The 12,770-nt window shown below is 44.4% G+C and overlaps 1 protein-coding gene across 3 annotated transcripts in view; it reads right to left on the bottom strand.

Annotated features, from left to right (window-relative positions):
* The window catches only part of LOC117668223 (opioid-binding protein/cell adhesion molecule homolog), a 991,290-nt gene that overhangs the window by 114,296 nt on the left and 864,224 nt on the right, over positions 1-12,770 (bottom strand). For all 3 annotated transcript variants that reach the window (XM_034421990.3, XM_060693563.2, XM_034421989.3), the window contains one exon: positions 10,103-10,228. In XM_034421990.3, the coding sequence (XP_034277881.1) occupies positions 10,103-10,228 (126 nt within the window). The remainder of the gene's footprint in view (positions 1-10,102; positions 10,229-12,770) is intronic.

Here is a 12,770-nt window from a genome sequence, read left to right on the forward strand (position 1 = left end):
ACATGCCAGCTTCCAGCCTCCAGAGGGCCTCCAGAGCCTGGGGAGGCCGTTTTTGCCCTCCCGGAGGCTCGAGGAAAGCCTCCGGAGCCCAGAGAGGGCAAAAATCCCCCCTCCCCGCAGTGGTGCAGGAGTCTGACGAGGCCATGGCCACCATGGCCACGCCCACCCAACAACTGGGAAGAGAACTCCTTGTTAAATTTTTGAAGCCCACCCCTGTTGAAATTTTATTAAATCCATGTATATATCATTCTTCTACCAGCGAGCAGACAAGTGTTTCTGAACCTTGACAAATTTAAGATGTGTGGATTTCAATTCCCAGAATTCCTCAGCCAGCCATGATTGCTGGGGAATTCTGGGAGTTGAAGTCCACCCACCTTAAAGTTACCACGGTTGAGAAAACCTGGCATAGACTACACGGATCTCTTGTACTGTATCCTCATAGTTACTCTACAATGTACGTATTTTTTTTACTGGCAACGTAGGATTATATGAAACTTTGTCACTGAGAAAGAACAAGAGACGAGATCTTTTAAATGACAAATTTGGACATAATTACCAAACCATGGGCTGGGAGAAGTACCAATCCATCTGCTCTGGATCAGATAAAGTCTGTTTATTCCCTAGTAGTGACAATCAGCGAGCAGAAATTCACGTACTTGGAGCATGTGCAGTGAATTGAGAAATTATTATGCCTGGCAAGATTGAGAGAACCAGAAGGACAAGGCAACTGATGAAGAGGGGAGATGGGATGAGAATTTACTGCAACGTTTACAGATTACAGATTAACAGAGCTGGAAGGGACCTTGGAGGTCATCTAGTCCAACCGCAGACCTTACACCATTTCTGACAGATGGCAGTCCAGTCTCTTCTTGAAAGCTTCCAGTGATGAAGCTCCCACAACTTCTGAAGGCAACTTCTGTTCCATTGGTCGATTGCTCTCACTGTCAGAAAATTCCTCCTTATTTCCAGGTTGAATCTCTCCTTGATCAGTTTCCATCCATTATTCCTTGTCTGGCCTTCAGGTGCTTTGGAAAATAGCTTGACCCCCTCCTCTCTATGGCAGCCCCTGAAATATTGGAAGACTGCTATCCTGTCTCCCCTGGTCCTTCTCTTCACTAGACTAGCCATGCCCGGTTCCTGCAATTGTTCATCGTATGTTTTAGTCTCTGGTCCCCTAATCATCTTGGTTGCTCTTCTCTACACTCTTTCTAGAGTCTCAACATCTTTTTTTATAGTGTGGTGACCAAAACTGGATGCAGTATTCTAGGTGTGGTCCAGAAGTGAGTTTCAGCAGGTTCTGACCAGTTCTGGAGAACCGGTAGCAGAAATTTTGAGTAGTTCAGAGAACCGGTAGTAAAAATTCTGACTGGCGCCGCCCCCATCTATTCTCTGCCTCCCGAATCCCAGATGATTGCGAAGGAATGGAAATTTTATAGTATCCTTTCCCTGGAGTGAGGTGGGAATGGAGATTTTACAGTATCCTTCCCCTGCCATGCCCACCAAGGCGTGCCAATCAAGCCATGCCATGCCCACTAAGCCACGCCCACAGAACCAGTAGTAAAAAATTTTGAAACCCATCACTGGTGCGGTCTTACTAAGGCGAATGTTCTTGAAAGAGCTGTTATTATTATTAAAGGCAGGACAAGGCACTGGTGACATTTTCTGTGCCATGAGCTGCACACAGCAATATGTTTAAATTTGCGAAGAACACCATATTTTGTTTCCTTGTTAAATATATATATATAATAACAAACTATCCACATGATATCTCTTTATTTAATGTCATTTACTAGAAGCAAAGAGAAGCCTTGGGGGGAAAAAAATCTCCAGGCTTGTATCAATATGTATTTAAGATCAAATAAATGCATGCGAGGGATTTCTAGTCTCTGTAAAATATCTTGTTTCAGTCGCTGCCAAGAAAAAAAGGGGACTGCTGATGTATATATTATTTCTGATGATGTATGTTTTGTCTCGAAGAGAGAATGAGAACAATTCTATTCAGCCCTGGTGACTCTACAAAATTTGAGTCGTTTATTAGGGAGATGATTGCTCATAACATGAAGATGTATCAAACCAGTTGGCTTGCATTATGAAGGAGGGAATCTTCCAAGGAAGATTAAGGGAAGGAAATAAAAGTGAGTTGGATATTTAATATCTGCAGAGAGACATATAGAGATGGTGCTCCACTTATGACCACAGCTGAAAGCAGAACTGCTGTTGGTAAGCGAGATGGTTTTTAAGTGAAGCGTAAACCTGATATGACCATCTTTTGCCAGGGTGTTGTTAAGTGAAACTCTGCAGTTAAGGGAATCATGCCGTCATTAATCCTGTCTTCCCCCATTGACTTTGCTCATCGGACGCCAGCTGGGAAGGTTACGAATGGTGATCACATTGAGAATGCTGTAACCATCATCATCAATACAGCTTCTGCCAGCTGCCTGCAGTTTGATTCTCACCAGGCTCAAGGTTGACTCAGCCTTCCATGCTTCCGAGGTCAGTAAAATGAGGACCCAGATTGTTGGGGGCAAATATGCTGACTCTGTAAACCGCTTAGAGAGGGCTGTAAAGCACTGTAAAGTGGTATATAAGTCTATTGCTACTGCTGTTATCTATACCTGGACATCTAGCAGTTTGAAAGCATGCAAATGCGAGTAGATTAATAGGTACCACTTCAGTGGGAAGGTAACAGCATTCTGTGAACCTGCTGTCCACATGACCACGGAAAAGTGTCTTCGGACAACGCTGGCTCCCTCAATTAGGAAACAGAGATGAGCACTGCCCTCTAGAGTCGGACACGACAGGACAGGGGAAATCTTTACCTTGTTTTGACCATCTGTATACATTAGTGCAGCACAGACAGTTCCACCACCGCTAAAACTGAGAATGGATATGTGGTGAAGTTTCAGCTTTAGCAAGACTAACAGTGGTGGGAAGGAGTTTCAGGGTTAGCCTACAGCAAATATTTGGAAGTTCGATAATTTTTTTTTTTTAAAGGGCTTGCTTATTTGCAAAACAAAGAATGTTAACTTAACAACACAGACAAGAATGGGGTGGGAGAGAGATGTAAAACAAAAAAGGCCAACCCAGTTCTAGGCTGCATAAACAGAGGGATAGAATCAAGATCATGTGAAGTGTTAATACCACTTTATAATGCCTTGGTAAGGCCACACTTGGAAGACTGCATCCAGTTTTGGTCACACGATGTAAAAAAGATGTTGAGACTCTAGAAAGAGTGCAGAGAAGAGCAACAGGAGACTGGGGGCTAAAATATATGAAGAACGGTTGCTGGAACTGGGTATGTCTACTTTAATGAAAAGAAGGACTAGGGGTGATATGATAGCAGTCTTCCAATATTTGTGGGGCTTCCACAAGAAGAGGGGGCCAACCTATTCTCCAAAGCCCCTGAGGGCAGGACAAGAAGCAATGGGTGGAAACTGATCAAGGAGAGAAGCAACCTAGAACTAAGGAGAAATTTCCTGACAGTGAGAACAATTGATCAGTGGAACAACTTGCCTCCAGAAGTTGTGAATGCTCCAACACTGGAAGTTTTTAAGAAGATGTTGGATAACCATTTGTCTGAAGTGATGTAGGGTTTCCTGTCTGGGCAGGGGGTTGGACTAGAAGACCTCCAAGGTCCCTTCCAACTCTTTTATTCTATTTTATTCTATCCACAGACCTACCTAGATGAAAAGAAGAGAAATTTAACAGGTTGCCTCCAGAGATTGTGAATGCTCCAACACTGGAAGTTTTTAAGATGAGATTGGGTAACATTTGTCTGAAGTGGTGTAGGGTTTCCTGCCTGAGCAGGGGGTTGGACTAGAAGACCTCCAAGATCCCTTCCAACTCTCTTATTTTGTTCTGTCCTGTCCTATCCTCTATTCTGTTCTGTCCTGTCCTGTCCTATTCTGTATTCTATTTATTCTATTCTATCCTGTCCTGTCCTATCCTGTATTCTGTCCTGTCCTGTCCTGTCCTCTATTCTATTCTGTTCTGTCCTGTCCTGTCCATGTGTCCTGTCCTCTATTCTATTCTGTCCTGTCCTGTCCTGTCCTGTCCTCTATTCTATTCTGTTCTGTCCTGTCCTGCCCTGCCCTGTCCTATCCTGTATTCTATTTATTCTATTCTGTCCTGTCCTGTCCTGTCCTCTGTTCTGTTCTGTTCTGTCCTGTCCTGTCCATGTGTCCTGTCCTCTATTCTGTCCTGTCCTGTCCTGTCCTATCCTGTATTCTATTTATTCTATTCTGTCCTGTCCTGTCCTATCCTGTATTCTGTCCTGTCCTGTCCTCTGTTCTGTTCTGTCCTGTCCTGTCCATGTGTCCTGTCCTCTATTCTGTCCTGTCCTGTCCTGTCCTATCCTGTATTCTATTTATTCTATTCTGTCCTGTCCTGTCCTCTGTTCTATTCTGTTCTGTCCTGTCCTGTCCATGTGTCCTGTCCTCTATTCTGTCCTGTCCTGTCCTGTCCTATCCTATTCTATTTTATTCTACAACACAAAAAGCAAGGCAGTGGTTCTTTGGCGGAAAGGATGGATTTTGCAGAGGCCCCAATGCCCATGAGGCTGAGATTTTCCAACCTTTGCCCTCTCTACACTGAGTGCCATGGGAGAAGAGGAGGTCAAGGTAGAGATCGCCACTGCTCTAAAAGCCCATCTCATACCTTTGAATAACTTTCCTTCGCCCGGCTACTGACGGAATTTCTTATGAAATGAGAAGCTCCTGTTTCAAGCTATTGGTTTTGCTTACTTAAGGCTTTTTCTTTCTTTCTTAATGCAAAGAAGCCGCACAGCTTCTGTATAAATATGACTTAAGAATAAGACTATTCAAGTTGAGAAAGTGCTGCAGTCGGGGGAAAAAAAAATAACTTTCACGGGAATTTCTACATTTTGAATCTCTTTGGATTTATATTGGATTTATGGCTGGTCTCAGAGAAAAAAAAAATACCTTATGCAATTTAGTCATGAAAGAACCCTGGATGTAGACTAGAGGTTTCTATTTTAATGCTGCTCCCGTTTGAGACAGACAATAAAATATTCTTATCTGACTTCCAGACTGGTATCTTCTCTAAACCTCTCTTGATCCTTGGGAAACTGGAGGTGCCAAATAGATTAGTTCTGTTTGATTGAATTATCCTTTCCTTTCCTTTCCTTTCCTTTCCTTTCCTTTCCTTTCCTTTCCTTTCCTTTCCTTTCCTTTCCTTTCCTTCCCTTCCCTTCCCTTCCCTTCCTACATTTTCCTTCCCTTCCCTTCCCTTCCTACATTTTCCTTTCCTTCCCTTCCCTTCCTACATTTGCCTTTTTCCTTTCCTTTCCTTTCCTTTCCTTTCCTTTCCTTTCCTTTCCTTTCCTTTCCTTTCCTTTCCTTTCCTTTCCTTTCCTTTCCTTCCCTTCCCTTCCCTTCCCTTCCCTTCCTTTCCTTTCCTTCCCTTCCCTTCCCTTCCCTTCCTACATTTTCCTTTCCTTCCCTTCCCTTCCTACATTTTCCTTTTTCCTTTCCTTTCCTCTCCTTTCCTTTCCTTTCCTTTCCTTTCCTTTCCTTTCCTCTCCTTTCCTTTCCTTTCCTTTCCTTTCCTTTCCTTTCCTTCTTTCCTTTCCTTTCCTTTCCTTTCCTTTCCTTTCCTTCTTTCCTTTCCTTTCCTTTCCTTTCCTTCCCTTCCCTTCCCTTCCCTTTTCTTTCCTTCCCTTCCTTTCCCTTCCCTTCCGAAATTTTCCTTTCCTTTCCTTTCCTTTCCTTTCCTTTCCTTTCCTTTCCTTTCCTTTCCTTTCCTTTCCTTCTTTCCTTTCCTTTCCTTTCCTTTCCTTTCCTTTCCTTTCCTCTCCTCTCCTCTCCTCTCCTCTCCTCTCCCCTCCCCTCCCCTCCTCCCCTCCCTTTCCTTCCCTTCCTGAACTGCAGTTTAGCTAGAAGAATTTCTTTTTAAAAATCCCATTAGTTTTCAGTGTGTTCCATTCACCTTCATCTACCTCATTCATTCTGTAACATCAGCATGCACAACCTAAAATCAAGAGGAAATGTTTCATTGCATTGAGATACACTGGTAAATATCACAAAAAGAGACACAAAACCAGGGGTGAAATTCAGCAGGTTCTGACAGGTTCTGGAGAACCGGTAGCAGAAATTTTGAGCAGTTCTGAGAACCGGCAGCGGAAATTTTTAGTAATTTGGAGAACCGGCAAATACCACCTCTGGCTGGCCCCAGAGTGGGGTGGGAATGGAGATTTTGCAATATCCTTTCCTCAGGAATGGGGTGGGAATGGAGATTTTGCAATATCCTTTCCTCAGGAGTGGGGTGGGAATGGGGATTTTGCAATATCCTTCCCCTGCCATGCCCACCAAGCCACGCCAGCTGGTGGTCGAGAACGGCCCACTATATCTCAAACTATAAGGCACGGCCTCCAAATTCTTCATTATATGATGTCTATGGAGATTCTCACCAGGCTCAAGGTTGACTCAGCCTTCCATCCTTCTGAGGTAAAATGAGGACCCGGATTGTGGGTGAAATAAGCTGACTTTGTATAAAAAAAATAGAACACTGCTTGAGGGGGCCGAAAGCCCTACTAAGCAGGTATATACAAAAAAAGTATGAAGGCTATTGCTTAACGCATTGTAAGCCGCCCTGAGTCTTCGGAGAAGGGCGGCATATAAATCGAACCAATAAATAAATAAATAAGACAAAGACACAATCACTCTGAGAAGCTGGACATATTAACAGAAGTTATCAGTGTCTCTTTACAAATGCTATATAATATTCAAATAATAAGATGTGCCCTCTTCCTTCCTCCAGCATCTCACAGGCTGGACATTCCCAATCTGCTACTAATGTCAGGGTTCCGATGGATGCCCTAATTAAATCATGTGTCAGCACTTCAACCTGCATTTACTCTAGTGCTGACATAAGAAGGAGAAGAGGGGGCAGCTGGCAAGAGGACGCTTGACTTTTCACCTACTTATTTTCCCTGAAGATAATATCCCCTAGGAGATGAGATGGGAGGGGGGACATTCCTGGGAGCTGAAGTAGTAGATATGGGGAGAGTGATTTGGGAAGAGGGCCAATGAGACGCAGAGAATTGGGGAACAGAAAGGGAAGGTTTGGGGTCAGGAAGTCAGAGTTGGCTATGCCACAATCAGGGACAGGTTGTCGTGCTTAATAAAATGAAAGATTTCTTCAAAGACTATTTGGTTGGAAATGCAATTTATTTTTTTTGAGGCGACATCGAAACCTGACATCATGAGTCTTGGGCCAAGCTTCAAAAGAAATCCAGTCATTCATTAGGAGCTTCATGTCGGCACATTCCCAAGTGAAGCCAGCTCTGACCTGACGTAATTTACGCTCCAATTATGACCCTGTTTCCCCCCCACTCCCCCCTGGTGTATCATCAATCACATTCACCAACAGAGCAATTTCGGGGTTGTAGAGGTCACTCCCCTTTGACTACTGTAGGTATCCCTGGGATACAGCCTTAAGGGAGATAAGCGTGGAATGTGCATCGGTTTTTGGCTGCTGTGCAGTTTCACCAATTTCCCATCCCCCCTGGCCTATGGCAACTAGAGAGCAGGCCAGGGATGCTTTGCGAGTTGACATCTAGTTTTATTCCCCACCCTTCCTGCAATTCCTTTAACTAATCTAGGACCGTTCGTACCACCATCAAACTTGGACATGCTGTGAGAACCTTATGAGCTGAGAGCCATCAGCCTTTCCAACAACTGCAGAGTGCAGGAATTAGTGTTTACTTGTCAATGTGACCTTCATACAGGCTATTGCAATTATTTGTCCAGTCATTTCTAAACAATCAAAGCAGGTGATGCAGGGGAGAATTCTGAGCCAAATCGTACTCAATTAAAAAAACAAAATAAAAGGTAAACCGGCCTCTCACTGGTGCCCCTTCCAGTGGAAATTTCCCGCTGTGAAGTTCCAATGCATAAACGACAGACCTATATTTGCAAAAAAAAAAAAAAATCTGTGAAACTAGTTTGCTTCATCAAAGCCAGGGGTGAAATTCAGTTACCGTATTTTTCGGGTTATAAGATGCACCATTCCCCCCCCAAAAGGGGGTGAAAATTTAGGTGCACCTTATACACTGAGTGTAGCTCTGCCTACCCACTGCCCCCCACCCATTGGACTCTGCCTCCCAGCAATTTACCTCCTTGCAGCAAGCAGCAAGAAGAAACAGCCCATTTCAGCTTCAGCACAGTCTAATTAGCACTAGTTGATTGTCCATTGGATCGGCCTCCCGACTCTCAGCTGTTTCAGGCTGCAGGGATTGCCATGGCCTATTGCTGCACGGGCCTCTGCTGCTTGCTGCAAGGAGGTAAATTGCTGGGAGCAGATTTTTTTTTCCTTGTGCTAATCAAGCTATGCTGAAAACGAAAATGAAAGTAAAGCAGGCTGTTTGCTGTTTGCTGCAACGAGGCAAAATTGCTGGGAGGCAGAGGCAGATTTCTTTTTCTTGTTTTCCTCACCAAAAAAGGTAGGTGTGTTTTATAGTCCGGAGTATCTTATACTCTGAAAAATACGGTACCTTCCCTACCAGTTCACAAATGTGCACAGAGGCTTAAAATCATCGCAAAAAAAGCACTGTCATGACATCCGCACGGGTGGATGGAGCCTCCCACAGCCACCGCTACCAGTTCGCCCGAGCCGGATAGAACCGGCTGAATTTCACCCCTGATCAAAGCTTTGTGAGATTAACAAGATCAGATCTGATCCAGGAATAACCCAAATGCAACATATGGAAGGTCCTCTGTCTGGAATCTTGAAAGATCTCCAGGCATATCTTTCCAAATATTTATTTATTCATTTTATTAAAATTTACATGCCGCCCTTCTCCCGAAGGACTCGGGGCGGCTCACAAGTACAAAATGACAATAAAAACAATATCACTAAATAGCATTAAAAATCCCATTTAAAATCCCACAGTTAACTAAAAAAACCCAACCAGATCAGGTGATTTGAGTAAAAAGCCAGGTCTTAAGATCTTTGCGGAAAGAACTTTGCGGAAGGAAATATGAATGCAGGGGTGTCAAATCCAGCCCGTGGGGTGCTTAGAGCTGGCTTGGAAACAGCAAAGGACTGGCTCGTGGTGCCTCTACCCATGAAAACAGAGCTTAGGGAAGCCACGCGTACCCCCCCCCCCACACACACACACTGTTTTTGCTGGCAGAGGGCTTCAGGAAACTGTCACATCTGAAAATGGAGTGAGGGGGTTGCCGTGTGCTGCCACCCCGGGCTCTGTTATCGCTGGCAGAGGACTATCAAAACAAACTAAAAACAAAACAAACGGAGAAACGTTTCCCCTTTTGCATTTGAGCATCCAAGAAGGGACGGGGAAGGAGAAAGGGACAAGAGGAAAGACAAAGGAAAAGTAAGAATGATGGGAAGAAAGCAAGGAAGGAAAAAAAAGGAAAGAGGGGAAGGAAGAAATGAAGAAAAAGAAAGAAAGAAAGAAAGAAGAAAAAGAAAGAAAGAAAGGAAGGAAGGAAGGAAGGAAGGAAGGAAGGAAGGAAGAAAGAAAGAAAGAAAGAAAGAAAGAAAGAAAGAAAGAAAGAAAGAAAGAAAGAAAGAAAGAAAGAAAGAAAGAAGAGGGAGGCAGGGAGGATGGGAAAAAGGGAGGGAGATGGGAGATGGGAACGCAGGAAAGAAGGCAGGCAGGCAGGCGGGCAGGCAGGCAGGAAGGTAGTGTAGAAGGAAGGAAGGAAGGAAGGAAGGAAGGAAGGAAGGAAGGAAGGAAGGAAGGAAGGAAGGAAGGAAGGAAGGAAGGAAGGAAGGAAGATTATAATGAGAGTGAGGGAGGGTCTGAGGGAAGTCCTGCCTTAGCCCTTGTCCACCACAGGTGCCCATGACACGAGTGACATTGAGATGGCTACGCCCAGCCTGGCCACGCCCACCACCCTGGCCACACCCACCCCAGTCCTCCAAAGTCAAACACAACCCTGATGCAGCCCTCAATGAAATCGATTTTGACAGCCCTGTATTAATGCATGAGGTTTCAAGCACCACAACACTTTCCTTCTCTCTCATATCACACCTCTCTCTCTTCTCTTCTACACAATGTGCATTTCATTCTGGTGGCCCGGACTAGCCGTCTTCCTGTTTGGAGGCTGTCTCTTACCTTTGCTGGAGAGATGCTTCCATGTTACTGTCGGTTCTGGTCTCCCAAAGGCTAAGCACAGGAGAGTGACACTGCTGCCTTCGTTGATGGTGATGTCTGATGAGATGTTTATAATCTGAGGGGGAACTGCAACAAAACAACGGGGAAGGACATCAGTACATTGCACATTTTATGCTGACGTTAGTGACGGCAGGTTCATTTTTCTTGACCTACTCCGTACGAAGAAGACGGGGCTTCTTGCCAAAATAGCACTGGCAATAGACTTACATACCGCTTCTTGGTGCTTTAGAGCCCTCTCTAAGTGGTTTGCAGAGTCAGCATATTTTCCCCCCAACAATCTGGGTCCTCATTTTACCGACCTCAGAAGGATGGAAGACTGAGTCAACCTTGAGCTGGTCAGGATCGAACTGCTGGCAGTGGGCAGAATTAGCCTGCAATGCTGCATTCTGACCACTGGGAAGGAAGGAAGGAAGGAAGGAAGGAAGGAAGGAAGGAAGGAAGGAAGGAAGGAAGGAAGGAAGGAAGGAAGGAAGGAAGGAAGGAAGGAAAATAGCAATAGCACTTAGATTTATATACCGCTTCACAGTGCTTTTCAGCCCTCTCTAAGTGGTTTGCAGAGTCAGCATATTTCCCCCCCAACAATCTGGGTCCTCATTTTATTGACCTTGGAAGGATGGAAGGCCGAGTCAACCTTGAGCTGGTCAGAATCGAAGGAACTGGACTCCTGGCAGTGTGAGCAGTGTTAGCCTGCATTCTAAATGTTGACTCAGCCTTCCATCCTTCCAAGGTTGGTAAAATGAGGACCCAGATTGTTTGGGGGCAATAGGCTGACTCTGTAAACCGCTTAGAGAGGGCTGTAAAGCACAGTGAAGCAGTATATAAGTCTAAGTGCTATTGCTGTTACTTCTTCCCTCCCTCCTTCCCTCCCTCCCTTCTTCCAGTGGTGGCACAGTGGTCAGAATGCAGTATGCTATGGCTATTTTCCTCCCTCCCTCTCTTCTTTCTGTGGTGGCACAGGGTCAGAATGCTGTAATGCAGGCTAACTCTACCCACTGCCAGTAGTTTGATCTTGACTGGCTCAAGGTTGACTCAGCCTTCCATCCTTCCGAGGTCGGTAAAAGGAGGACCAAAATTGTTGGGGGCAAGATGCTGACTCTGTAAACCGCTGAGAGAGGGCAGGAAAGCACTCTCTCAGTGGTATATAAGTCTATTGCTGTTCCTTCCTCCCTCCCTCCCTCCCTTCCTTCTTTCAGTGGTGGCACAGTGGTCAGAATGCAGTACGCTATGGCTATTTTCCTCCTTGTCTCCCTCCCTCCCTCCCCAGTGGTAAAAATGCAGTATTGCAGGCTAATTCAGCCCACAGCCAGGAGTTTGATCTTGACTGATTCAGCCTTCCATCCTTCCGAGGTGGGTAAAATGAGGACCCAGATTGTTGGGGGCAAGAGGCTGACTCTGTAAACCGCTGAGAGAGGGCAGTAAAGCACTGTGAAGCGGTATATAAGTTTAAGGGCTATTGCTATTGCACCTTATATTGTTACACCTCTCCGGCGTGACTTGCATTGGTTGCTGGTTGCCCTCCGGGTGAGATTCAAGGTGCTGGTGATTACCTATAAAGCCCTACATGGCTTAGGCCCAGGATATATGGCGGACCATCTGCAGCCAGCAAAAGCTTCCCATCGCCCTGTGCGTTCCCAGGGCGTCTACCCCCAGGGAGAGAGCTTTCTCTGTGGGCACACCCACCCTTTGGAATCAACTCCCTCTGGAGCTCCCGGTGGCCCGCGACCTTCGCTCTTTCCTCCGTGGCCTGAAAACGTGGCAATTTCACCTGGCCGGCCTGGACTGATGGGGGTTTTAATAGAATTTTAACTGGGTTTTATTGAATTTTTGTTAATTTTAAACTGGATTTTCTGTTTTAATGGTTTGTTTGCTTTGTTTTTGTTTTTTTAATTTTTATTTGTAAGTACAAACTAAACAGAACAATGAAACGTACAAAACGTAAAAACATATAAACACCAATTTCAATACATGTCCAGTTTATCGCAACTGTAATATTCATTTCTTTTTGTATTTTGACTCTTCCTTATTTGGTCGTTCCTTTTCATCTATCTACTATAGATCTTTGTTGACCTATGTCTGTTCTTTGTTTCCATCATACTATATTTGGTCATTTTGTTTACTTCCTATTGCTTCATCTCTTTCCTATCTTTCAACCAACTATACCACTTTTCCCATACTAAGTAATAGTTTTAATTAATTTAATTAATTTAATTTTAGCTTTGTTTTAATTGTTGTGAGCCGCCCTGAGTCCATTGGAGATAGGGTGGCATACAAGTTCCATTAATAAATAAATAAATAAATAAATAAATAAATAAATAAATAAATAAATAAATAAATAAAATATTGCTAACCACTGGGCCGCCAGGGCTCTTCAATCAATAAGCTGAGTTCTGAAATAAATGTGCAGCGGAACAAATCCGTTTAATTACTCACAAGGTGTTTTGTTTCAGAACCAAAGGTTACGTTGCCTAACCATCCACTGAATTTTAGATTCCGTCACCTGCAGGTAGTCCTCAATTCACGAGGACAATTGAACCCAAAATTTGTGTTGCTAAGTGAGACAGATATTAAGTGACTTTTGCCCCCATTTTATGACCTTTCTTGCCGCAGC

This window comes from Pantherophis guttatus, chromosome 9 (assembly GCF_059756535.1).
Source record: "Pantherophis guttatus breed Tessera chromosome 9, ASM5975653v1, whole genome shotgun sequence".
NCBI lineage: Eukaryota > Metazoa > Chordata > Lepidosauria > Squamata > Colubridae > Pantherophis > Pantherophis guttatus.